The 26243-nt window shown below is 38.4% G+C and overlaps 2 protein-coding genes across 5 annotated transcripts; one reads left to right on the forward strand and one right to left on the reverse strand.

Moving 5' to 3' along the window:
* The first annotated feature begins 7723 nt into the window (after positions 1-7723).
* LOC116006079 lies at positions 7724-16230 on the forward strand. Of its 2 annotated transcripts, none has more exons than XM_031246349.1 (11): positions 7724-8756; positions 9274-9544; positions 9677-9862; positions 9967-10119; positions 10210-10623; positions 10784-12979; positions 13803-13984; positions 14080-14235; positions 14341-14575; positions 14761-15074; positions 15458-16230. In XM_031246349.1, exons 1-11 carry the CDS (start codon positions 8017-8019, stop codon positions 15759-15761), a joined length of 5151 nt encoding a protein of 1716 aa, XP_031102209.1. In that variant the 5' UTR covers positions 7724-8016; the 3' UTR covers positions 15762-16230. The 2 variants fall into 2 exon arrangements, with proteins under 2 accessions (XP_031102209.1, XP_031102217.1); XM_031246357.1 differs by having other exon boundaries at positions 8624-8756; positions 9285-9544.
* A 557-nt stretch (positions 16231-16787) lies between these two features.
* On the reverse strand, positions 16788-22446 carry LOC116009826 (sucrose synthase-like). Of its 3 annotated transcripts, none has more exons than XM_031248965.1 (13): positions 22298-22446; positions 20708-20835; positions 20456-20582; positions 20081-20232; positions 19799-19991; positions 19230-19565; positions 19038-19133; positions 18662-18952; positions 18406-18572; positions 18086-18310; positions 17428-17991; positions 17199-17337; positions 16788-17122 (listed from the first exon to the last, which is right to left on the reverse strand). In XM_031248965.1, the coding sequence occupies exons 2-13, from the start codon at positions 20803-20805 to the stop codon at positions 17093-17095; spliced, it is 2418 nt and encodes an 805-aa protein (XP_031104825.1). In that variant the 5' UTR covers positions 20806-20835; positions 22298-22446; the 3' UTR covers positions 16788-17092. The 3 variants fall into 3 exon arrangements, with proteins under 3 accessions (XP_031104825.1, XP_031104826.1, XP_031104827.1); XM_031248966.1 differs by lacking the exon at positions 22298-22446 and adding an exon at positions 20920-21032; XM_031248967.1 differs by lacking the exon at positions 22298-22446 and adding an exon at positions 20939-20961.
* Positions 22447-26243: the final 3797 nt, after the last annotated feature.

The following is a 26243-nucleotide window of genomic DNA, read 5'->3' on the forward strand; positions in this document are numbered from 1 at the left end:
TTGTTAAGTTAGAGAATTTCAAATGCATGCCTGGTTGGATTAATTAATCTGTGCTTAAGAATAATGATTAGCATTAACTGTTGTAATCTGACAAGATGCCGTCAGGATAACACTCAGAACAATGAACAAAGGCTTAAATGTTTGAAATTTGAAGGCAGTAGTGCAGTAGAGTAGGGTAGGGCGTCTGGCTCAAGGGCATGTGCATCAGATCAGTGCAGTTTTATATGTAATCCCAGAGATTACATATAATGTTGAGAGCTTAGAGGAATGCAGTATGTTGTGAAGAAGGAGACATGGAGAGAGAGGAAAGCAAGAGAGAAGTTGGAAGATTCATTGATTAGAAAAACTGATTACAACAACAGAAAAGTAAACTGCTTTTATACACAGGAAAGGAGTTGAAGGTGGTTATAATTTGTTATAACCGACTGAACAGAGTGATTTACATAAAAGCCCTTTAATGGTGATTCGTTGATCATCTCATCACCCCCCGTAAGCTGGAGCATGAACATCTTGAAGGCCCAGCTTAGAGTGAAATGTGTCAAAAGCTGGCTTTGGTAATGCTTTATTGAATCCATCAGCAGTCTGTCTTTGAGATGAAATGGACAACAACTTTATTTTTCCTTCTTGGATCTTGATAAGTGCTTATTTGTCTACATTTTCCCCCTTTCACTAAGTTATTTTGTTTATTTATCATTCCAAATTTCATGAGAATTAGTGCTTATTTGTGTTACTTTGCAAGGAGTATGAGTTGGAAAGCATTAGAAGCAAAGATGAGCATTTTCATGCATTTTGGTGGGCATTGGAGTCAAATGGAGGCCAAATATGAAGCTATGTAGATGGGAGCAACACTTCCAAGGGAGCCTAAGATTGGTATTTTCAATGGTCTTTGTCATTTAGACAAACCAAAACAAAAGAGAAGCAAAAGATCAATGTGTTGAAATTTCTGCACGTCGACATCTTAGTAATTGGACCATATCTCAGCCTAGAAATTTCCAAATTAAGTGATCTTTAAACCATTGGAAATAAGACTTCAAGGGCTACAACTTTGCTAGAGATACAAATTTCGTAATTCTGAACGGAAAATGGTGAAAAACAGCCTAGAAGTCAAAGCAGCTGCACAGAGTTCGAAAATGCAATTTCTGGAGTGTTGGCAAACGGCCTGGGACACGGCCGTGTACATGGGCGTTTGATTTATGCCGATTTACAGTGTGAAAATGCAGTTTTTGAAGAGGAGGCAAACGGCCACTGACACGGCCGTTTCCTAGGCCGTTTGGGACCTGCTCTGCTCACTATTTAAGCTCGTTTTGAGCATTTTGAACACGGTTTTGACCCATGGTTGAACCCTAAACACTCCCATTCACTCTCTTTCATATTTTTAGGTTAGATTAGGCTTAGATCTATGTATTTTAACACTTTTGGAGCTTGTAATCTTGGATTTGAAGCTTGGATTGCAAGATTCTTCCACCCATTTCAATAGAGAAGTTTTCTTTCCTTTATCTCTTTTCTTTTGCAAGATTTATGTTTATTACTTGTGTCTTTGTGTTCTTTATGCTATTTAATCATGAGTAGTTAGTTTATGGGCTTGAGTTAGGATTGTATTATCTATTTTGATGCTTGTTATGTGATTATTGCATAAAAGGGGATGAACACCCATTTAGGGTTCTTGAGTTTGAATTGGGTTTATTTCTATCTTTCAATAGTTAATGGCCAATGATTATTGTGTCTTTGGAAAGTCTTTCATTTCAATGGAAGTTGGATGGAAGATTTAAGCCAACCCAATTTCAAACCCATTTTCTCTTCTATGGAAATAGGGGTAGATTTGGGGCTTAAATAGCTTTTGTTCTTCAAGAACTTAGGTTGATACACCATGAAAATGGGGCAACCTTTGTTCTAATCCTTGTGGAAACTTGGATTCCTTTGTGCTTGCCTCAAGAACATATGGTTAATGTTCTTCCCCCAAACTTAAGTGTTAAATCATCTAGATGGTAATGCCCCTAACTTGAGTCCTATTTCTTTTTTTGCAGTTATCTATTGTTTATGTGTGTTTGTTCTACCTTGTTGTCGTTTGCTTAGCTTCTTGTTGATTTCCTTGTACTAGTGCCTAGTTTAGTGATTGCATATTACGTGCCATAACCCCCAATCCTCAGCGGAACGACAAATCTAAACCCGTATACTTCATTTTTGACAACGATCAGATCTTTTGTTTGACAACATGACAATCAATGTCAATATGCTTAGTACGCTCATGGAAGACGTGATTTTCTCCAATGGCAATGGCAGAACGACTGTCACAGAATAAAGCAACAGGACTAGCAAACTTCATGTTCAGATCAGCTAACAGGTAGAGGAGCCACTGGATTTCACAAACTGTAGAGGCAAGAGCCCTATATTCTGCTTCAGATGATGACCTTGAAACTGTGGCTTGTTTCTTGGCCTTCCATGAGATAAGAGACTGTCAAAGGTAGACACAATAACCAGAGATAGACCTCCTGGTTTCTTCACAAGTTGCCCAGTCTGAGTCAGAGAATCCCTGTAAAGCAACATTGGATCCTGTTGGATAGAACAGTCCTTTTTCAGGAGAGCCTTTGAGATACCTTAAGACCCTATGGGCAACAGTAAGGTGAGTGTCTCTGGGTTTGTCTACAAATTGGCTGAGTTGTTGGACAGCATATGAGATGTCTGGTCTTGTATTTGTGAGGTATAACAATTTGCCAACCAGCCTTCTGTATGTCTCTGGATTTTCCAGAGGTTTTCCTTGTAGGTTACTTAACTTCTGCCCAGAGGTGGCAGGGGTGTCTGCTGGCTTAGAATCCAAAAAACCATTCTCTTGCAAGATTCCCATGGTATATTTCCTTTGGCACAAATTGAGGCCATCTGAGGTTCTGAAGGCTTCAAGGCCTAGAAAGTAATTAAGCTGGCCAAGATCTTTGATTTTGAATGTTTTGTCCAGAAATTGCTTCAAGCTGTTAATCATGTTGGGATCTGTCCCTACAACCAAAATATCATCAACATATACAAGAGCAGCAATGAAGGAGGTATGTGAGGTCTTTGTAAATAAGGATGGGTCTGCTATGGACTGCTGGAAACCAATGGCTAGCAAGGCATTTGTCAGTTTGGCATTCCACTGCCTGCTGGCCTGTTTGAGGCCATAGAGAGACCTCAGTAATCTGCAAACTTGGTTAGGACTGCTGCTTTGGAAACCAGGAGGTAATGACATATAAACCTCTTCTTCTAAATCTCCATGTAGGAAAGCATTATTAATATCTAGCTGTTGAATGTCCCAACCCTTTGTAACAGCCACAACCAAAAAAGTTCTTATTGTGGTCATTCTAGCCACAGGAGAGAATGTCTTAATGTAATCAACTCCCAACTGTTGGGTGTACCCTTTTGCAACCAATCTAGCCTTATACCTTTCTATAGAACCATCTGCTTTGTGTTTAACTTTGTATACCCACTTGCAACCAATTGGGGATTTTCCTGTAGGTAGGTCTGTTAGCACCCATGTCTTATTCTCAATCAAAGCTTCTATTTCAGCATTCATAGCCTTTCTCCATGACTCATGTTTGACTGCTTCATTGTATGATTGTGGTTCACAGGTTGATGCAATAGAGGAAGCACATATCTTGTGACTAGGAGACAAGTGTGTATATGATATAAACTTGTCAATGGAGTGTGGAGATGTCTTAATACCTGGACTGCTCTTCATCATAGACTGGTAATAGTAGTCATTTAACTTGGCAGGTAATTTCCTTATTCTTTCTGATTTCCTGGGCTGAATCTGACTGACTCCTTATGCTGTTAGGGCATTCTCTGTGTCACCACTGTTTTCCAGGATAGGTTCAACAATATGTGGACTGTTCCCTGCATCATCATTGTTTTCCATAACAGGTTCATGAGCAATGTCAGTGTGTATGGGACTTCTCCCATTCTCAATATTAAATGACATGTTGCCTGGACTGGCTTGCTCATCTGTGACTTGTAGTGTTGGAATATCTGCTTCAGCATCAATGGGCACTAGAGGTAATACAGGATTAAACTTCATATTACCACGTGTGTCATTTTTGCTGTCTAGGATTTCCTTTTTGAATGGGTATGTTTGCTCATAGAAATGAACATCTCTTGAAATGAAACAAGATTTGTTAGCCATATCATACAGTAGATAGCCCTTTACATTGGCAGGAAATCCTAGAAAGATGCATTTTCTGGCCCTTGCTTGCATTTTGTTCCTTCCTTGTGATGCAGTGGCTCCAAAGCATAGACAACCAAAAGACCTTAGATGATTGTAGTCTATGCTCCTTTTGAACAACAGTTGGTAGGGACTATTTCCATCTAGCACAGCAGTGGGCAGCCTGTTTATAAGATAAGAAGAATGCAAAACACAATGTCCCCAAAAGTTTATAGGCAAGCCAGACTGAAATCTTAAAGCCCTAGCCACATTTAGGATATGTTGGTGTTTTCTTTATGCAACTCCATTCTGTTGGGGTGTATGCACACATGATTTTTGGTGAACTATTCCTTTTTCATCAAAGAATGCATTCATCATAAACTCAGTGCCATTATCTGTCCTTACTATTTTGATTTTTGCTGAAAACTGTGTGAGCACATAGTGATAAAAATTCTGAAACTTGATCTTAACTTCTGATTTATTTCTCATCAAGTGTAGCCAAGTGAACCTACTGTGATCATCCACAATAGTTAAAAAGTAGTGTTCTCCTTGTTGAGAAGCAACAGTAAAAGGGCCCCAAACATCCATGTGTATCAAATCAAAACATTTAGCAGCTCTAGAAACACTTATAGGAAATGCATTCTTTTTGTGTTTAGCAAGATGGCATATATCACAGACAAATTCAGAACTTTTGCAATCATGTTTGAATTTTATTCCAACCAAAGAATGTATTTTATTCATGGGATAATGCCCTAGTCTATTGTGCCACAATTCTAATGATATGGCATTACAATGTGTATTAGGAACACTAGCACAACTAGGATCCTTTCCAGCAGCAGTAGGAGGCTCACTGATCAAGTATAGACCATCCCTTTCTTTAGCAAAACCATCCATTATCCCAAGAGGACCCTGAATGATGCAAGAATCAGCTCTCACAGTTATAGTGCAATCTGATTGCTTAGTCAATTTACTTGCAGATATGATATTGAAGGTAAAGCATGGAATATACAACACATCTGTCAACAATATGTTCATGCACAGTCTGATATTCCCTATGTGTGAGACAGCTATTGTTTCCCCATTTGGTAGCTTTACAAAGACTCCATGAACCTTATGACAATTCTCAAAATACTTTAGAGAGCAAGTGATATGGTCAGATGCCCCTGAGTCTAATATCCAAGTAGTAGGAAAATTCAATATAGCATTAACATGATAGTTAGAGATGAACCTGCCTTCTTTGGAGTCTTCTAAAGTATTTTTGAAATCAGTCCTCATTCCAGAATTGGCCAAGGTGACTGCAGCATTATTTGAAGACTGGCCTCCTTGGTTCTAATTCTGAAAAGCCAGCAAAAGTCTCTGAAACTGATCAGCAGACAAGCCTATATCACCAACCTGATTTATGGAACCACTAGGAGCCTGCTGTGTATCTCCATTTTGTCTGTTCTTTGTCTTATACCCTGCTACCCAACCAGGGGGGTATCCATGCTTCTTATAGCATTTATCAACAGTGTGCCCCATCATCCCACAGTAGGTACATTTTGGTACTGTTTTCCCATTACTATTGAACCTTTTCTTATTGTTTGATGCAGAGAATGCCACAATGTTCTGTTCATTTGTAGGTTGTGATTGATTATTTTGGACAGCATTTGACTGACTGATTTCAGTAGTCTTTTGGCTCATAGATCCCTTAATCTTTCTTTCAAGTTTCAAGGTCATATTGAACACCTTTTCCATATCTGGAATAGGATCCATGACCAATACACCAGATTTCACAGTTTCAAACTCCTCATTCAACCCTTCTAGGAACCTGATGATTTGATCATCCTCTCTTTCCTTTTGGATTTTATCCATAAGACTACAGGAGCAACTAGGCACACACTCACACATAGGTATAAGCCTCATTGCATTCAATTGTTCCCATAAGGCATTGCATTTTGTAAAATATTCATTAACAGTCATATTGCCTTGTGTACTTTTGAAAATTTCATTCTGAAGTTCTGCAATTCTATGAGGATCAGCTTGAGAGTACCTTTTTCTGAGCATTTTCCACATAACAGCTGCATTTCGGAAGTACATGATGCTATCCGCAATCGTTGGGCTGATCGACTTCAGAATCCATGAACATACCATAGAGTTACACCTCTTCCACATCGCGTATTTCGGACTGGACTGGCCTGGATCCAGAACTGTTCCGTCAACCATGCCATACTTATTCTTCACCTCCAGGGCCATCTGCATAGATCTACTCCAGGAGGCATAGTTGTACTCATTTAGGGGCGGTGAAACCAAAATTAGGTTTGGATTCTCTGTGATATGAACATACAGAGGATCTTCAAATTCATCCGTATTCGAACTAGGACGAGCGACTGGAGTTCTCGTCGCCGTTTCTTGTGTCGCTGCGTCTTCATCTCCAGAATCATTTCCCGATACGACAGCGGCTGCATAGCTTCGACGCTCTGATACCATGTTGAGAGCTTAGAGGAATTCAGTATGTTGTGAAGAAGGAAACATGGAGAGAGAGGAAAGCAAGAGAAGCTGGAAGTTTCATTGATTAGAAAATCTGATTACAGCAACAGAAAAGTAAACTGCTTTTATACACAGGAAAGGAGTTGAAGGTGGTTATAATTTGTTATAACCGACTGAACAGAGTGATTTACATAAAAGCCCTTTAATGGTGATTCGTTGATCATCTCATCATATAATAATCTAATTTAATTAGAGTTAATTAAAATTCGATATATATCTGTATGGGAAGAAAATAAACATGTCGGCACCTAATTATCTAATATGACTCAAATGTGATATGTCAAATTTGACTAATATATTTACAAGATAATTATAATTTTAAATTTTAATATTATGTTTTGTTATAATATTTGAACGTAAAAATACTCATTATTACAATTTTGTAATTTTTTTTTGAGCATATTCAAATTAAGTTGAGCTTTAGTGGCTCAAGTTTTGATTTTTAAATTTGAGTTGAATTTTGAACTTTGCGTATTCGGCTCAACTCAATTACACCTTTATAACTAATTATAATTTGGTTGACGTAAGTAGTCATGCACTTTTATCCTTAAGAGATCAGAGGTTAGGAATTCACATCCCTCTTATATGGAAAAATTAATTTGGCCATAAATTCAATAAACAGAATAACAGAATTAGCAGTTTGCACTTTGCACATCCTGAGAACTTGGATTTAAGAATTAAGATGATGACAAATTTTGGAGGTGAGAAATAGAGGCCGAGCCCAAAGTAACCTATGGGCCGAATTGTAGCCCATAAGCCCAACCGAATCTCCATGAATGTTGAACAGGTATTGAAGTATTTGGGCAGAATAGCCCAGTCACTCGGCTATCAATTGTTATACAGTGGATTATGGTCCACAAAATATTATGTCGTTTCTTTAAGTAAAAAAATAACGGTAGTTATGTTTAACTATAATATTTATAACGAGCAACATATATAAAATAAAACTAAAAACATCGTAAAATAGAATTAATTAGAGAAAATAAGTGTCATTTCTTTCCATTAAAAAAAAAAAAAGAAAAACGCTTTGGACCTTGGACAGTAAAATTTGGCCTCAGCTATGGCGCGAAACCTGGACCGTTGAGCTTCCTTTAACCGCAAGAAAACCGGTTCACTTTCAGCCACGTTACTGGGACCCACCATTTTCAATTTCAACCGTAAGCGTAAACGCCACCGTGCCCCACCGCCTTCTCCTACTCAGCAGCTAACCATCACCGCTTTCCGGATTTAGAACTTCTCCGCCGTTCACTCTCTCTCAGTCTCCACCGCCAAACTCTCAGCTGAATTATAACCGTTTTCCGTACTTTATGCACAGTCATAAGTAAATGAGCTTCACCTTGCCTAGCTCTCAGCTGGCCTTAATTCCGTTCCGGCGATGCAGGAACCGGAAATTCGAAGACCGCCGCGGATGGAGGCGACGCCGCTTCACCGTCCGGAGCAACTTATTCGCTTCACCTTCCCCCTTCGAGTCTCTATTCCAGAACTTGATCGCTCACTTCCCGTCCGTGAATTCGCTCGATTTGATAGCTCCCGCCCTCGGTTTCGCCTCCGGAGCCGCTCTCTACCTCTCGCGGGGCGATTCGGGGATTCGTGGAGCTCTGCGGGAGGGTTCGGTGTCGGAGATTGGGGAGTGGGTGCTGTTCACCAGTCCGACGCCGTTTAACCGGTTCGTGATGCTGCGGTGTCCTTCTATTGCGGTCCCCGGGAGTGAGTTGCTGGAGAACGTAAGTGAGAGTCTGGTGAAAGAGGAAAGACATTTGGTGAGGATCAATAGCGGTAGAATTCAGGTAAGGAAGAGCGAGGAGAATTTTGACGAGAAATTGGTGTACCAAAGGTTGTGCGTAAGCATGGAGGATGGAGGAGTAGTGTCATTGGACTGGCCGGCGAATTTGGACTTGGAGGAAGAGCGTGGATTGGACACCACCTTCTTGATTGTTCCCGGAACCGTCGAGGGAAGCATGGACGAAGATATTAGGGGGTTCGTCTGTGACTGTTTGAGGAGAGGGTGTTTTCCAGTTGTTATGAACCCTAGGGGTTGCGCTGGTTCCCCATTGACAACAGCAAGGTCATTATTCCTTGATATCCCTACTGTTCTTATCATTAATCATTTGATCATGTTATCACATGCTATGCTTATATATTTTAGCTATTTATGGATTTTGTTGGCTATTGTGACAGTCATGATAATTTGGTGCTTTAATATTTCAATCATGACTATGTCTGGATTACAAGAGATCAGGATTCTTATATAAGTAATACTGGCTCTTTGTAACCTTAAATTCCGACTTAAAAAGTAAATCTTGATTGCAGATATTAGAATTTAACTTTAGTTTTGTCAATCCATATCCAATTTCTTTCTTCTACAGCATGTTGCATGAAATGCCAAACCCTGTGTCTATAACTTGCAGAGTAAAATTTTTAGCATGCTGCATTGACTTCTCAAAAATTTCCTCTTGATTTTGATGCTTAGAACAGATTTGTGTGGAAATCTGGTAGAGTGACAACACTTCTAAGACTAGGTCCCTAGCATACCTCTTGCAATAAGCTGATAGTAGGACATGTTAATAACTTTGTTTATGTAGGTTATTTACAGCTGCTGACAGCGATGATATCTCCACAGCCATAAAATTTATCAACAAAAGAAGGCCATGGTCATCATTAATGGGTATTGGCTGGGGTTATGGTGCAAACATGTTGACAAAGTACCTGGCTGAAGCTGGAGAAGAAACGCCACTGGTAGCTGCTACATGCATTGACAACCCTTTTGACCTAGAAGAGGCTACTAGAAGAGCATCTCCCTACTTTGACCAGAAGCTAACCAGTGGCTTGGTTGATATTCTGCAATCTAACAAGGTAATTATTTGACTTGAAAGGTTTAAATTTTTTCCAAAATAAAATAAAACCCGTCAAGTTCATCATGTGTGATATAGATTATCTTGCATTCCTGTATTGGCTAATTATAAGGTTCATATCTACTGCATTCAGGAACTATTTCAAGGGCGTGCAAAAGGTTTTAATGTTGATAAGGCTCTTGTATCAACATCTATTCGGGATTTTGAGAGAGAAATATCAATGGTATCATATGGATTTAATGCCATTGAGGATTTCTACGCAAAATCTAGTACAAGAGATGTGGTTGGAAGAGTAAAGATCCCTCTTCTCTTTATTCAGGTACTACTGTCTTTTGCAGACCTCGTCTTGGTGAAATTTTGGTCATCCAAATAATATCCAGCAAAACATTGTGTTTGACAACTTTGGTTTGTTTGATTTGCCAGAACAATGATAGGTCTGTTCCATTGTACTCTGTTCCACAAAGTTCGATAGCTCAAAATCCATTTACAAGCCTGCTTCTCTGCTCTCGCTTGCCATTTACAGAAACCATGACTAGTAGATCAACTATATCTTGGTGCCAGAATCTTACCATTGAGGTAAAAGATTGAAAATTTATGTGCCCAACCATGCATTGATTTAATTTTTCATAATAAATAAATTCTGTAATTGAAAATCTTGTGTGGCAGTGGCTCACTGCTGTGGAGCTTGGACTTTTAAAGGGTCGCCATCCTCTTTTGCAAGATGTTGATGTTACAATTAATCCCTCAAGTGTTACTGCACTGTTGATGAGACCATCTGATGGAAATGCTGGAGTAAAAAAGCTTTTAAATCTTCCAAATTTAGATTCTTTAGATGTGCATGGCCTAGGTCCTTCCAAAGAGACATTTGAGAAAAGCAACACTGCAGCTAGCCAAAGATTACTACATGAGCATAAGGGCACATTCGTGCATGGTGATTGCAGTGATGCAAAGTCAGGAGAAGAGGAAGTCGTGAATCATAATGATGGTGATAGAGGCCAAGTGCTACAAGCTGCACAGGTGGTTATGAACATGCTTGATGTGACTATGCCTGACACACTTAAAGAAGAACAAAAGAAGAAGGTAAAGCCTATCCATCAATTCTAACCTCATGGTAATTTGTATTGTTCGCTTCCCCCTAAATTGAGCTTCATTATGTCACTGAAAATGTCTTCAACATTAGTCATATTACAATTGTATGATTGTATTGAACAGTCCTTTGATTTTTTGCATTCATGCGCAGGTCCTGACTGCTGTTGGTCAAGGAGAGACATTGATAAATGCTTTGCAAGGTGCTGTACCTGAAGATGTTCGTGGGAAGCTTACCACAGCAGTTTCTGAAATTGTTCATAATCAAGGTTCTAACTTGAAACTAGATGGACTCCTGGCTCTTGGATCCATTCCTTATGTAACATCAAGGTCAAAATCAGCTGTCCAAGAAAAGGTTAGAGGAGGTTCTAGTGCAGAAGTTGAAAATGAATCTTTACATTCTTCAGATGGGGTGAAGGCTGGCAATTTGCAAAATAGTTCAAACAAGGGTGTATCTAGTGCAGACAATCGCCTTGAGGAACTAGAATCAGAATGGCAGGCTTCAGAGAATTTGCAAAAATCAGATGATACTGGTCAGTCTCAACCAATGAACAGCTCTTCTTCTATGGAAAAGGAGGAAATGACTGATTTGGTAGACAATAATGAAAATGCAGATCATTCTGGGGGTAAAACTGTTCTGGATTCTGGTACCAAGGAAAATGAATCAAAAGCAGGAGCAGAACCAGAGAGTTCAAACTTTTCTGAAGGGGCGAGTGCCATTGAGAATATGGACTCTGAGAAATACAAAATGCAGCTAGATGGTGGAAAGAATCAGATGGACTTGAAAGAAGAGAGTTATAATCATTCAAAAGAAGAAAATGTTGCTGATTCTTCTGGTGATAAAAATAAGACAATGTCAAACACACAGGCAGAGGACAAATCAACATCTCCTGCATCTCCCTCAGAGACCCAAGTGATGGAAAAAGAGGGCAGTGATAACATAAAGAGAGAAGAAAAAAGCATGCAAACAAATTCAAACCAAAGTATAACAAATACACCAGGCTTTAGTGTTTCTCAAGCATTAGATGCCTTTACTTCGATAGATGATTCGACCCAGGTGGCAGTTAATAGTGTATTTCATGTTCTGGAGGATATGATTACTCAGCTAGAGGAGGGAAAAAATGATGAAAATAAAATTAATGACAAATACAACCGTGAGTTGGAAGATCCTGAGGAGAAAAATGAGTATGCTGAGACACCACCTTCAGATGCTATTCCTTTAAATAACCAATCACACACGGAGGAGAAATCTAAAGAGGTGCATGTGAGTTTTGGTGATAGTAGTGCAGATACAAAGCACTCTGCAGAAAGGAATGAAGGAAATAAGCAAAACTTTGTCAATGGAAAACTTTCTGCCGAGGATTCTGCTCAGTACTTAAATACTGTTTCTCATAATGTTCCAATGTATGTTATAAAAGATTTACATGGAGACCCACTTCACAAAGTAAATTACCTAGTTTCTAAAGCCAGAAGGACCAATTCACTAGATTTAGATACCACAACGGCTTTGTTTCTTGACTACTTCCCAGAGGATGGTCAATGGAAGCTATTAGAGCAGACAGAAAATGATGTTGATTCTGATGAAGTGGTTGCATCTCACGAAGGTGGGCATTCACAACCAAAATCAAAGGATATAGATATTGAACCATATTATGTAATTTTAGATTCTGAGAAGCAGCGGGAGATGATAGAAAAATCTAATGGAAATGTTGAAATTGGTAATGAAAAATTAGAAGAGCCTTCTCACATTATCCGAAGTATTATATTGGACACTTTGAAAGTTGAAGTTGGTCGAAGGCTAAGTTCAGCTGACATGGAGGAAATGGAGCCTGAACTTGCCAGAGATCTAGAACACATTGCAAATGCTGTTTCTCGAGGTGTAGGGTTAGATGACAGGCTGACATCAGTTACAAAACTTGAGGACACGGATTCAGAGAAAGTTGGCAACCTTCATGGGGAGCATGTAGTAAAAGCTATATCCTCTGCAGTTCAGAATACCAGTTATTTGAGGAGAGTATTGCCTGTTGGGGTTATTGTTGGCTCTAGCTTGGCTGCACTAAGAAAATCCTTTGATGTATCTGCAGTTGAAAACAATGGCAAAAGCAATGAAATGATCCTTGATCAAATAACTAAAAGTGAAAAGGGATCTGATGACGTACTTTCTCAGAATACTAATCAGAAATATGAGCTGGAGAGTTCTGATCTCAAGACTGAGAGAAGAGTAGAATCCAGAAATTTGAACAAATCCAACACTGAGAGTAGAGATGATTCAGGAGATTCAAGCAAATCCATTATGGTTGGAGCTGTTACTGCAGCCTTAGGAGCATCTGCATTTCTTCTCCATCATCAGGTAAAATTTAATTTTAAGGGCACTAATCTCTATCATATTACTCTAGAATGACCTTAGAAGCATCTTGCCTGTTATTCACATCTATGGGGCTGTCACCTGCTTCAGAGTATCTGCAGCAATTGGTGCATACTTGCAATTCTTTGCAGACTATACTCTTGCAAAGCAATGGCATATTACCCATAAATTTTGCTTTGTATATCTGTTGAAATATTAAATATATCTGCCTTGGGCAGTCTGCCTTGGGCAGTCCACATCTTTGACTTCTTGGGCAGACTTCTTGAGCAGTGCAGTGTAGTGTCTACCTAGAGCAGTGTAGTTTTATTATGTCTCTTGTGTGTATATATATTAGTGTGTATATCTGAAATAATAGAGTGTAGAGAGTAGAAACATCTTGTAATCTTTGTATAGATCAGAAATATAAATCAGAAACTTTTCTTTCAGTTCTGAACATCAGTTTTCTGCATTTTTTCTGGTCTGAAACATCAGTTTTCTACAATATCCAATTAGGAACACCCATTCAGCTACTGATGTTGTAGTACTAAGGAAAAACAATATCCTGGTCAAAGCCATGGTCTTTGAATTTCTAGAAGAGGAAAGGTTGCTAAGTTGTTTGGAGGATCGGGGATTGTTTTAAATATTCTCTCTTTTTCCCCCCAATAGCCGACCTAAAGGCATATTGTTTATGGACTGAATAAGTAATAGGTTATAGACTTCTAGTTAGTTAATTAGGCAATAAAAGACTCTTGCTCTGATTATTTTCCTAGTATGTATTTATTGTCCCTTCTCTATAAATGCTTAATATATAGTACCTATGTGCTTAAAGGAAAATGGGACTGGAAATTTGTCCAATCCCCACAATGGAAAAGAAGATGCAAGCACGGAGACTCACAAGCTTGAGGATGTGGATAAAACACAGGATAACATAGTTACAAGTCTTGCTGAGAAAGCAATGTCTATTGCTAGTCCTGTGGTACCCACAAAAGATGGTCATGTGGATCAAGAAAGGTTTTATATTCTCTAATAATTTGCTCTATACTTATCTTCTTTCACCCTAATCCTTTTTCTTAAGGAGCATTTTATTAATTTTGTTTAATGCATAGGTTGGTGGCAATGCTGGCAGAGTTAGGACAAAGAGGTGGAATTTTAAGGTTTGTTGGAAAATTTGCATTGCTTTGGGGTGGATTGCGTGGTGCTATGAGTTTAACCGATAAGCTCATTTCATTTCTGCGCATTGCTGAACGCCCTTTGTTCCAGAGGTAAACTCCTTTCCTAACTGTTAAGTTTAGGTCTCATGTATCCCTGAAATTGGCAAGAATGTAGTCCCAATTTCACTGAAAGTTCTTTCTTTGACCTGGCTACAGGATTCTTGCATTTATCTGTATGGTGCTGGTTTTATGGTCACCTGTTGCTGTACCTTTGCTGCCAACACTTGTGCAGAGTTGGACCACACATCAACCATCCAAAGTTGCTGAGCTGGTTTGCATTGTTGGCCTCTATATCTCCGTTTTGCTACTAGTTACTTTATGGGGAAAAAGAATTCGTGGGTATGAAAATCCACTTGAACAATATGGGCTGGATTTGACTTCACTATCAAAGGTGCGGAATCTTGCTATTAAGCATTTCATATATTTCAGACTTTGTCAATGTGAATGAGTCTTACTAAGGAAACACTTATTTCAGTGGATCTCTAATTAGTCCTGGCAGGTTCAAGAAATTGGCACACAGGACTCTAGGAAACAATTTGACTTACCTTGCTTAGATGTCAACTGCCTTGCTTGCAGGTTCAGGATTTTATAAAGGGTTTGATTGGAGGAATCATTCTTGTTTTACTGATTTATTCAGTAAACTCCCTACTTGGCTGTGTCCATCTCCACTTTCCTATCACTTTCACTTCATCATCTTCAGCTGCTCTAGCATGGTTGAAACTGTTTAGTCAGATGGTTGTACTAGCTGTTCAAGGACTAGCAACCGCAACAGGGATTGCAATTGTTGAGGAATTGCTTTTCAGATCATGGTTGCCTGATGAAATTGCTCCTGACCTTGGATACAATCGAGGAATAATCATTTCAGGACTTGCGTTTTCTTTATTGCAAAGGTATATTTCTCTAATCATCTGACATAACTTCTCACGTGATGATCATCCTAGCACCTTATGTGTTGCATATATAAACATCTAGATGGATTTAACGTGCTGTTTTTTCAGTTCACATTCCAATCCTATTCTAAAGAAAATGTGAGTCTTAAAACAGAAAATTTTTGTTGGGTGTTTACCAAATTTGACTCCTCTGCTTATATAAATCTGTATTTGCTTCATTAAGAAAATTTATTCAAGAAAAATATATTATTAATTTAGCAGAGTAGAATTATAACATAGCATAAAAAAGCTCAACCTAAATGGATTATTTCAGGAACAGAATTTGACTGAAAGATTTTGTTAAGTCAATCATGACCTTGACCTTCCTCTTAATGATATTCCAGGTCACTATGGGCAGTGCCTGGCCTATGGATACTATCACTAGCTCTTTCTGGTGTTCGGAAAAGAAACCGGGGTAGCCTCTCCCTTCCTATCGGGCTACGTGCAGGGATATTGGCTTCTAGTTTTTTCTTGAAGACGGGAGGCTTTTTGAGGTTTGAGTCTAAGTTTCCACCATGGTTTACTGGACCATACTCTTCTCATCCTTTTAGTGGCGCAATTGGTCTTGCCTTTGCATTGTTGTTGGCAGCAGTTGTCTATCCAATCCAACTTCATAAGAAAAATTTGTGTAGGACCATCAGGGAATAAACATACCGATACTAATTCGCACCAAAGCATGTGTGCAAAGATGCAATGCACATTTGGATAGCGCCTCCCCTTTGTGCCAAATATGTCCTGCACAATAACTGCAGGATTCCAGCTCTTTTTTTCAGGAAGACTCAACCAACTCGATCTGTTGTTCGATCTCCTGCCACGAGTGCTGTTTCTTTGACCTCTGCTTCCTACGCCTTCGCCTTCAGTTTAGACAGAAGCAACATGCAAAGGAAAACAGGCAATTCAGTTATGTGAGGTTAGTGATTCCTGTAAACTGCCTCTGGAAATTCACTTCACCTTGATGTGGCCAAATTTTGTAGTTTCAAAGTGTATATAGATGGGGAAATTCTTTCCCGTTGATATAACTGTGCATATGAGCACTGATACGACCACGACAGAAATATAATTAAATTATAATTTATTGACTAATTATAGATATAATTTGAACTAAACACTTTCTTGATATTAAGAGATTGAAAAGTATCAGAATTATTTATATATGCACATATTATTGGACCTTACTTCAGATTATGTATATATAATTAATATATTATGTACATAATCTGAAAATTGAATGTATCTAATTTGTTAACTGAAAACCCATGTTAATTGTATGGATATAATTTCTAGTATAAAATGTGCATGGTGGTTCACGATATAATTTGTGTGCACATTATAACCCAAGTAAAAGGCACATTGTATAAGACTAATAATTTTCAAGAAAAAAAATATATAATTTGTGTGCACGTTATAACCCAAGTAAAAGGCACATTGTATAAGACTGATAATTTTCAAGAAAAAAAAAAAGTAAACTAAATAATAAAAATTTCAATTATTATAAATAAAAGTTTGTTTAAAAAATAAATAAAAGTTAATAATAATTTTATTTTTACTACTTATATAGTTTTATAATTCATAGTAATTAACATTTTTACTACTTAAAATGATTTTTAAAAAAAATCACATTTTCTTACTCATCGTGGATAATAATCGAAAATGGAAGATTGGATTTCCAGACTAGGAGCACAGGAAGAAAATATTTGGATTACATTAGAAGGTTGAAAATTTTTATTACAAAATTCCGCAGAATTTCCAAATCCTCTCCCCTCTGAACTGTGATGCAGAATGTAAAGGCAACTAAAAAGCAAACAACAATCACTCGCTGCTATTGCTACTCAACAAATATGACAACTAGAGGGTGACCAACAAAAGACCAAAACAGAATCCTCTTCCAATTGTCACAATCTATGAAGGTTTTTATTCCGGCCAAACAGCCGCCGGGATTGTCATATAACTCGGTCACCCCAACGCCACGCCGCCTTCGTTTACTCGACGGCCAAAGGAACGGCTTCCGCCTGGAGAACAATGCAGGTTAGCTATTTGTGTATAGTACCAAAGAGCTAAAGGATGCGAGAATGAAGAAGAACTCACCAACTTGCGGTACTTGAGTGCATAAAACATTTCAAGATAGCGACGGATCTCAAGGCGGTCTAGCTTGGAGACGTATTTCCAGAAGCCATAAACACCCGCCAGAGTCAACAACCTGTCCGAGTAGATTTGCCATGTGTACCTACACGAGGGCGATTATCAGTTTAGACTTCTAGTTAAAACAGAGTACATCTCTCATCGTCTATGTTGGTGTCGTGATATAGGTTCTTACTTCTCCTGGATACGTTTCAGGCCGCCTGCTGAGATGGTTTCCCAGTGAGAGGGATCCTTCTTGCACTTCTCGAAGAAGTCGACGAGGAGCTCAGCTGCCTGCTCGCCATGGTATGGATCAATGTGGAAGCCAGACTTTCCGTGAACGATGATCTCAGCTGGACCGCCATGGTTAGTGGCAAAAGTGGGCAGACCACAGGTCATGGCCTCGACCACAGTCAAGCCGAAGGCCTCATAGAAAGCGGGTTGCACGAATGCTCCCTTGGTGTCACAGATGTACCTGTAGAGCTCACCATTCCTCACACGGTTCATCTGGGACGAGATCCACCTGAACTGCCCATTCAAATTGTACGTCTTTATGAGTTCGTACATCTTCTTCATCTCAGCTTGCTCTTCAATATCCTTGGATTCCTTCCTCCTGTCACCCCCGACCACGACAAGATTCACCAGCTCCCTAAGCTTCGGGCTCTTGGCGTAGAATTCAACAAGTCCCGTTAAGTTCTTCACACGGTCCAACCTCGCCATGGTGAATAAGATGGGCTTGCTCCTATCTTTTAACACACATCTGTGAATGTTACAGTGCACCAATCAGTCCAAGCTTAGTTAAAACCGCAATGAAATTTCCTATTCCTAGTGGCCGTAAACGAATATGAACTTACAGATGCTCCTCATTCTCAACATCACTGTATAGCAAGTCCTCGATTTCGGGGTGAAGTGATGTTAGTCTCTTTTCTTTCTCCGAGTACGGGAAGTATAGGTTCATATCGGCCCCTGGTGACACGATGTTGAATTTGGGGTCGAACACATCAATGCCATGAACAACTCTGTACAGCCCGGGCATTGTGAAGGCCATATGGCTCTCATACTGTCCAACAGTGTCCTTGCTGAAAGTACGAAAGCAACAAGCATTAATCATATTGGAAGCATGAAAATAAGTGTTACGGGTTCAGCTATAGCTAACTAAGGAAGGCGGGAATACCTTCCAGCTATTTCTTGGAAGGTGCTGGTGATGATGAAATCGGTATGGTTCATAGCAATAAGATCAGCTGTGAACTGGGACGAGAAGTGATATTTCTCGTCAAACTTCTTCCAGTAAATGTCTGAATCCGGATACTTTGTCTTCTCCAACGCATGAGCAATGGTGCACTGTAACAGATAGAAACCACGACATAAACTTTAATCATTCCCGAGTATTAAACCCGACGAGAGAAGTTCAAAAGGAATAGCATACAGACCTGTGTTACGCCCAACTTGTGAGCCAGTAACGAGGCAGCAAGGTTACCCTCGCTGTAGTTTCCAATTATCAGATCTGGCTTGGCCTGCAGCTCAGCAGTAATTTCTGTCGCAACATCCTCGATGAAAGTCTCCATGTACGGCCAGACTTCAAAACGGGAGATCCATTTCCGGACCATGCCCTTATCAGTCCTGAAGGGAACACGCAAAATGTGCGAGTGCTCTGCTCCATAGACCTTCTCAAGCCGCTGACCACAAGTGGTTCCAACCGCATCTGGCAGCAGCCTGGTTATCTGAAAATAAAGCCGAGATAGAGTGTGAGATTGAGAAATGAAGACAGATTTCAGAAACCGTCAATTAGATCAGTATAGTACTAACAATTAGGATTCGTGGCTTGACATCAAGTCCTTGTTCTTTGATACGCTTAAGCATCTCACGCTCCAAGGCGGGGACTTGATCCAAAATATAAACCACCTGACAATTGTAGGAAAGCGAAAAGTGAGTAATTGTGGATTTGTGGCATTAACCTTGAACTAGATAAGGTCGAGAGTCGAAGAACAAATAACACACCTGACCACCAGTGTCGGGATAACCCAAAACATTTTCCTGGGCAAAGTAACCATGGGGAGAAAGAATAACAACATTGAAAACCATAGGAATTCTCCCGAGGAATTTCTCGAGAGTACACGAATCAGGAGCCTCAAGGAGGTCAAGCATCATGCAGATCATTTCCAGCACATGCTCAGCGGTGTCACCCCAACCCCGCTCTAATCCGATCTCTTGGAACTTGTGTTCGAAATCAGCATACGGGGTTTCGGGAAGGAGGGTCGTTAGATACTCCTCCGCCTTCCTCAGGACACTTTGGAGAGTGTTCAAGTTCTGAATTCTATCATTAAGCATCATCGTCTACAAAAGAAAACCATACACCAGATCAAGCTTCTCAATCACCTAAATATTACCAGGCAATTAAAGAAATCCGAGAGAAACAAAGAACTGAAAGATGTGTTCCATCTCATATAAAAATCTAATCTGATAATCTAAGATGATAGTGAGACTACACACTTGTATTACATATATACACATATTGTATATATTATGCTCAATACAAAGCACACGGATCATGGAAAATGAAGCTTTACCTTGCCCTTGTATTGGTGAACTCGTAGAAAATCAAGGAGCGGGGTTAAGCTCTCTTTGTCATGGAACATCTTAGCGGATAGGTGCCTGTTGAGGAACTCCACTCCATTTCCAATGGACTTGGTAAGGGTTGGCTTGGGAAAGGATGCAGTAAACGGCTCAAAATCCAATTCAAGAACGAAGTTACCGTTGGCACTGGATCAAAGACACGACACTACTCAGTACAAATAACAACGTATAAATCAAAGGAAGATGCAATTAACAGCTCTAGAACCAGAACTTACGGTCCATCGACCAGCTCTTCTTTGAACTGCAGATACTCGGGGACAGTGAGCTCCTCGACAGCTAAAGCATGGACATTCACTCTCACGTATTCCCAGACACCGGGCCTCAGACGGATAGCAAGCGCAACCCATGGTGGCAGAACTATTGCTTCCTAGTGATTGCAAATCAAAAATTAACACTTATAACACTTATACCCAAACGCAAATTGAAGTTGAAGCACGTGCTTCGTTTCAATTAAACTAAAAGCTAAAAGCTGATAAACGGATACTGATAGTGAGACTACACATTTAGATTCTATATACTATACGGTCAAACAGAGAACTATACATAGATTCTATCGAGAATTCTAGGAAGAACAGTAACTGCAAAGTTACCTGTGTGGATTTCAAGACTTGCTGAAAGGCGTGATCGTTGAGCTTCTCTTGGTCCTCTTTGCAGATTGCTTCAAACTCTGCGAGGAGCTGGTGTGGCTTGAGGATTCCTTTCCCATGGCTTTCGATTCTGAAATATCGAAAACAAGTGCAAACAAAGCATTAAGCCACCACTCACAACCTGATCCATACATTCCACTACTCCTTAAACACCTATACATCATTAACAGCTTATTCAAGACAACAGAATCTTACTTCGACATAAACAGCAGAATCTCATTGCGGTGGGCAGTCAGCGTGGCATCCAGGCGCTCCCGGAGGCTGTGAACACGAGTCAGAACACGTTCAGCCATGGCAGTCAATGATCAAACGCAGAGCCTCAGCTGCAAGACAAACAACAGTGTAATAAGTAAGAGGAATACATGCTTGGTTTATCCAAAAAAGACAACCTAAACAAGAGACTGAACTAGACAGATACCAACCAACCCCCTGAGCAATCTAGAATACTAGGATCACCAAAATTTCAAATCTAGCAACCTAATATAACACAGTGCTACATCTCTAACACAACTACCAAACATGATCACATTTATTAGATCTTATCACTCAACCTATAACTACAGGCTAAAAGAAAAACCATGCGTGACAACCAAGAATCCTCACATCATAAAATAGTAACAACTGCCCCTGCCTAAACCACAAATTTAAAGTCTAAAAGCAACTAACTATGATTAGCCCTCTCTTTTAAACTTCTTAGCATTTTTTTTAGTACACTCTGCTCATAGCTATGTTCTCAACCTATTGAAGCACAAAGAATCAGTATCGCCTCCACCAAGGCTCGAACCCACAACCTCTCATATTAGCATAATTACTAATAATGATCATTATCTTTTGAGTGACGAAATGAACATGCAGTCACTGCTCAAAGGTGTGCACGGAGTAAAACCATCCCTACCCTACCCTAGCGGACAAAGGACCACCAGGAGGGAAACCAATCTATAGGTAAGTGTGACCCGCTCAAACCAAGAGGCCAATAGGCCTCTTTTACTAAAGTCGTGTAATTACCAAGTCTAACAGCCTAAGGATCAAAATTATTGCAAAGTACTATTCTAATACACAGTTCATAAGAATCCAAGAACAGTTAGCTATGAACAAAAAAGAACCCCACCGCAAAATCAGGGCTTAGCGTGAAGAACGTGAATTAGTCCACATCAATTCCTCACAAAAGACAAGAGCTTTACGAGGTGTTTGGTTTAAAAGGAAAAGCATTTCAACGGATGACAGACAACGTTAGTGCACAGGAAAATTAAAAATAAATAAATAAATAAACAGAGCACCAATATCTCTATCCAGAAAAAGAACAAGACTTTATGTAGCTCACTGGACAACGGAAGAGCAACTAAGAGAGGCTACAAAAAGGTCAAAACAAAAGCGTGAGAATATATATATATATAAAGATCCATGTCGAATAACCCAGATTTCCCACTAGAAATTGCGTAAACCTTAAAAATGGAATTTGAAACGTGTAGTATTTTACATGGCACACACATGCAAGCAAGCAAGCTAGCAATCATATGTAAGAATTTCACTATGGATTCCCCGTCAAATCTAGCCGACAGTCACCAAAACGTTAATCAAAATCCGATTTTGAGTAGCTTAGAGGGTGATCATAGCCATATTACAGATAATTTCTAGCAGCAAAATTTTAACAGCAGTAAAATTAAAAGATGCAAGTTTCAGGAGATGGACAAGAGAAGTCAAAATCTCCATGATCACAGACACAACGAGCAGCAGAGCTGCTAAAAGAGTGAAGAAATCAGGCAATGGGTTGTGTAATTTCTTTACCTCAGAGTGAGAGGAAGAAAGGAGCAATGGCGGAACAAAAAGGAAGAAAGAGGCAATGCAAAGAAAAGGGAGAAAGAAAAGAAGAAACGGAAATAACGGAGGGGGGAGATATGAGAAAATGAAAGAGTTTTGCTTCTTTGATGGTAGAACTAAGAGGCCGGAGAGGCCTTTTTATACAAACAAAACCAGTATTAATGTAATCAATTTTTGGATTCCTCTTTATCTTTTCACAAAGTTCAGACAAGTCGGGAAAAAACAAAGTTGTGCCTTCCGTTCCGTTACGTTTAACTCTGTTAATCACTATTTCGGTATATTACCATTTTCTCCTCCCACTTATCCCTTAGGTGCAAAAGACGAAATTTCTCACTCCCAAGACATCACATTCTGGTCCAACTGAAATTATGGAAGCGTTAAACCGCAGTGATTGACCAGTGTCTGATGTCAAAAAAGAACCACTCCCACAATAAGATAAAACTTCTACACCACAGTTGTTAGGACTCGATTGTCGTTATATGCAATCTCTCACTAATACTTATATAGGGGGAAAAATGACACATTTAATCTCTTAATTATAGTTAATGACCGTATGGTTTAGTGGTACGAAATGACTCTCCAATATAGAGAGTCGTTGCTTCAAGCATCGGAGAAAATAGTATTAACTCTTTGTGTTTCAGTATGTTGGATAATTCTTAATTAAGTGAGTCAAATTATAATGTTATAGGTTTTACAAAATGGTAAATGATACCCATGAACATAATTTCATTTGTAAACTTTCATATGCGATTTTACCAAACCGTGATAATAAATATTGAACATATGAAATAAATTATATATATATATATATATATATATAATTTAAATTCATAGAGAAAACCATTAACGGGCCAAACACCGTTGACTGAGCTACTGGTTTGTGACTTGTGAGGAGGCTGAGGTCCGTTGATTATCATGAAAGATCAAATTAGCTTTCATGTCATTTTTCCTTTATTTAATAATTACAAAATTTACAATAGTATTCAAAATATAACAAAATAATAAAAAAGCTATATACAAAAAGTATTATTGGCTCGCAATACAAATGCTCGTTGAATTATCAAATTTTAAATATAAAAATCGAGTAAACTACTTCAACACACATTCATTATAGTGATCATTTTTTTTAACGTATTGTGCATGTTGAAAAAATATATAAAATTAACAAATCATCGCATAACATTATATGAGATCTAATTATCATGACCTAACTGCTTGTAAAATAAAATTTTAATTTTTTCTTTGATTTACGGAAAAGTCTATAACTTGATTAGGTTATCTTCATAATTTTTTAACTCAATTAAAATTAATGATAAAAATCACTTTATAAATAATTAAATAACAACAAATATAATTAAGTGACAATTATTATTTTTTATTTCAAGAACGAAAAGATGTCCATTTATTTTCAAAGCCAAACACCAGCTTTAGTGAAGCTTTGGGCAGGCCAAAGGCCAATAAAAACCAGAAACCACTGCCTTCCGTTGAGGAGGAGCTTCTGTTTTAAGCACTAATTCTGTGGGCCCAGATGTTTAATAATCATCCGTGGGGGCCTCTAGCATTAATCATGCCTTTGTCCACTTTGAATTTTTAATTAAAGTTATTATCTACATTGTAGGGCAGTGTTTGGACATTAAACATTTGACCTACTTGCGAATACTCAATACTTTCCTAGGCCGGGTCGGTTTTGACGATCGTCACTTACCACGTTACAGCCAAACAATTTTTTAGATGACAAGAAAATATTATCTAATAATTTATGTGTATTGTGTAATAACTCGCAAAACATACCACAGAAAAAATTATATTAAAAAGATCTTATGTAACTGAGTTCAAATAATAAAGCGTTGATAAGAATTAAACTCGTAATCTTTATAGAAAATACTTGGTAGATTTTCATTCTATACTCTCAACTTTTACTCCCTCACATGGCATCTTCTAGTGATTTTTTACATGATTCCAAAAAAAAACAAAAAAACGGTTGCGTGCCGTCTGTGCAGCTCACACACGCGACTGCGCCTCTCCTTCCCCTTTTTCTCTCCTGGCAGACCCCACATTGCCCACAAAAAATCATTCTTGTAGCAAGACCCCAACTCTTCTCGCTCCCCCACAAGCCATATTTTCCTCAAAAACGATGAAAAAATCACTATTGTAGTTGCGTTTGCAAGTTTTTTATATAAACACTTTTCTGTGAACCCAATCAATAGTATAAGTAAGGGAATAAAATTTAAGAGTATATATATTATAATTGGGAGTCATGTTTACGTACTCTTTCAATCCTTTTGATACAACAATATTTTATTTATTTTTTCTTCAGGAACCAATTATAAAGGTTTTACTCCTGAGCATGTACCATGACGATAATTCGATAAACATATACAGAATTACATATCACGGTAATTATAAATTAATAATTTCACTTTTTGTACTCTTTTAAGAAACAAATGCCACGTACAAACATGTCATAACAATATAAAAAATCACAAAATTTCCCATCCGCAGATCCATAATACATGGTAACGACATTTGGAGATCTGTAAGCCAGTTGAGACACATCTTAAAATTTACCTTATCCATATGTCTCCATAGTAAGAGCAGGTTCTTAAATTTGAAATTTAAACTTATAATGTATTGTATCATACTTTTATCGACTAGAATCACAAGGCGAAATTTATCCAGTACAGCGCTCAGATAATGGTTACTATTTCGATTTATATATATATATATATATATATATATCACATTGACTAGCTTTCTTGGTTTCATGGTATATCATTACTTTTTCTTGCTTTCATCGCTCCAAACGAACCACTTATGATTCTCACATTCCATCATTCCAGCCAAACATTTCCTAATTATTACAAAAGTTGTATTAGTAATTTAGCCCAACTTTACTCTTTGCTTATAGTGTTGCAACGTGCAAATAACATTTTTGTTTCTTTTAGTTGCTCTTATTATCGTAAATTGATCAATCAAGCTTTCACTTCCGAAACACAGAAATCTAAAATAGTTTCATAAATTTTGTTTTGTTAGCAATTCAACCGTATATTGTATATAGTTTAAATCCTATCAAAGACCAAAGAAATAATGTATTCATTTGGCCTTGTTGTGAATATATACCAGTGTACAAACATTTAGGAACTCGTAGATCACTTGAAGCTCATTCAACAATTTACTTCCTCAATTAGTCTCGAAGGTACGAGCTGTGAGGGAACCTATATAGGTCATGCTAGGCCATTTAAGGCACATTCTCCGTTTACCTCATTCACTAATCTCTAGGACAGAAGAGGTGAGAAACATGTAGATTAGTTGAGACACATCCGATAATTTACCTTTTTATCCCTTCTAAGGTATAAATGGTGAGGGGTTTTTTAATTTTTATTCATGTAATATACGTCTTATCTTATGTACACTAAAAGATGTATAACTTTTTTTTTCTGCTTTTATACTCTAAATCATATTTCATTTCAATCAATAATTTTTAATAATACGAATTTATTATATTATACTTATCTTGCAAGGCTGCTGACTTGCTTTTATTCTCTAGATCTGTGTAGATGGATGTGGATGCAAATTTTATATTTTCCCCTTTAATTGCATTATTGTACTGCGTAGATGGAGATGCATTATACATTTATACGTAGTTATTACGTACATTTTTTTTTAAAACCAAAGGAATAATCATATATTAATCAGAAAGCAAACTAGAGATACAATCAGGAGGGTTAGACACCCACGAACCAAGGACAGACACAGAACTAATCACTCAACTGTCCTAGATATTCGGGCAATCCAATTAACAACCGAGTTGGTTGAAAAGTTAGTTTGAAAATTACAATATTTCAAGTGTGACTTCTTGTAAAATTAAAGCGCTACTATTAGCCTCTCGGTTTGCTCCTATAACAACCTAGGC

The sequence above is a fragment of the Ipomoea triloba genome, chromosome 2, assembly GCF_003576645.1.
Source record: "Ipomoea triloba cultivar NCNSP0323 chromosome 2, ASM357664v1".
In the NCBI taxonomy this organism is placed as follows: domain Eukaryota; kingdom Viridiplantae; phylum Streptophyta; class Magnoliopsida; order Solanales; family Convolvulaceae; genus Ipomoea; species Ipomoea triloba.

Excerpts from the sequence above, each read along its gene's own strand:
- LOC116006079 (XM_031246349.1), top strand. The coding sequence starts at position 8,017 with ATGAGCTTCACCTTGCCTAGCTCTCAGCTGGCCTTAATTCCGTTCCGG. Across the intron at positions 14,236-14,340 it reads GAACGCCCTTTGTTCCAGAG|GATTCTTGCATTTATCTGTA; the intron begins GTAAACTCCTTT and ends ACCTGGCTACAG. Across the intron at positions 14,576-14,760 it reads ATTTGACTTCACTATCAAAG|GTTCAGGATTTTATAAAGGG; the intron begins GTGCGGAATCTT and ends CCTTGCTTGCAG.
- LOC116009826 (XM_031248965.1), bottom strand. The coding sequence starts at position 20,805 with ATGGCTGAACGTGTTCTGACTCGTGTTCACAGCCTCCGGGAGCGCCTG. Across the intron at positions 19,134-19,229 it reads ATCCCGACACTGGTGGTCAG|GTGGTTTATATTTTGGATCA; the intron begins GTGTGTTATTTG and ends TACAATTGTCAG. Across the intron at positions 18,573-18,661 it reads ACAAGTTGGGCGTAACACAG|TGCACCATTGCTCATGCGTT; the intron begins GTCTGTATGCTA and ends TATCTGTTACAG.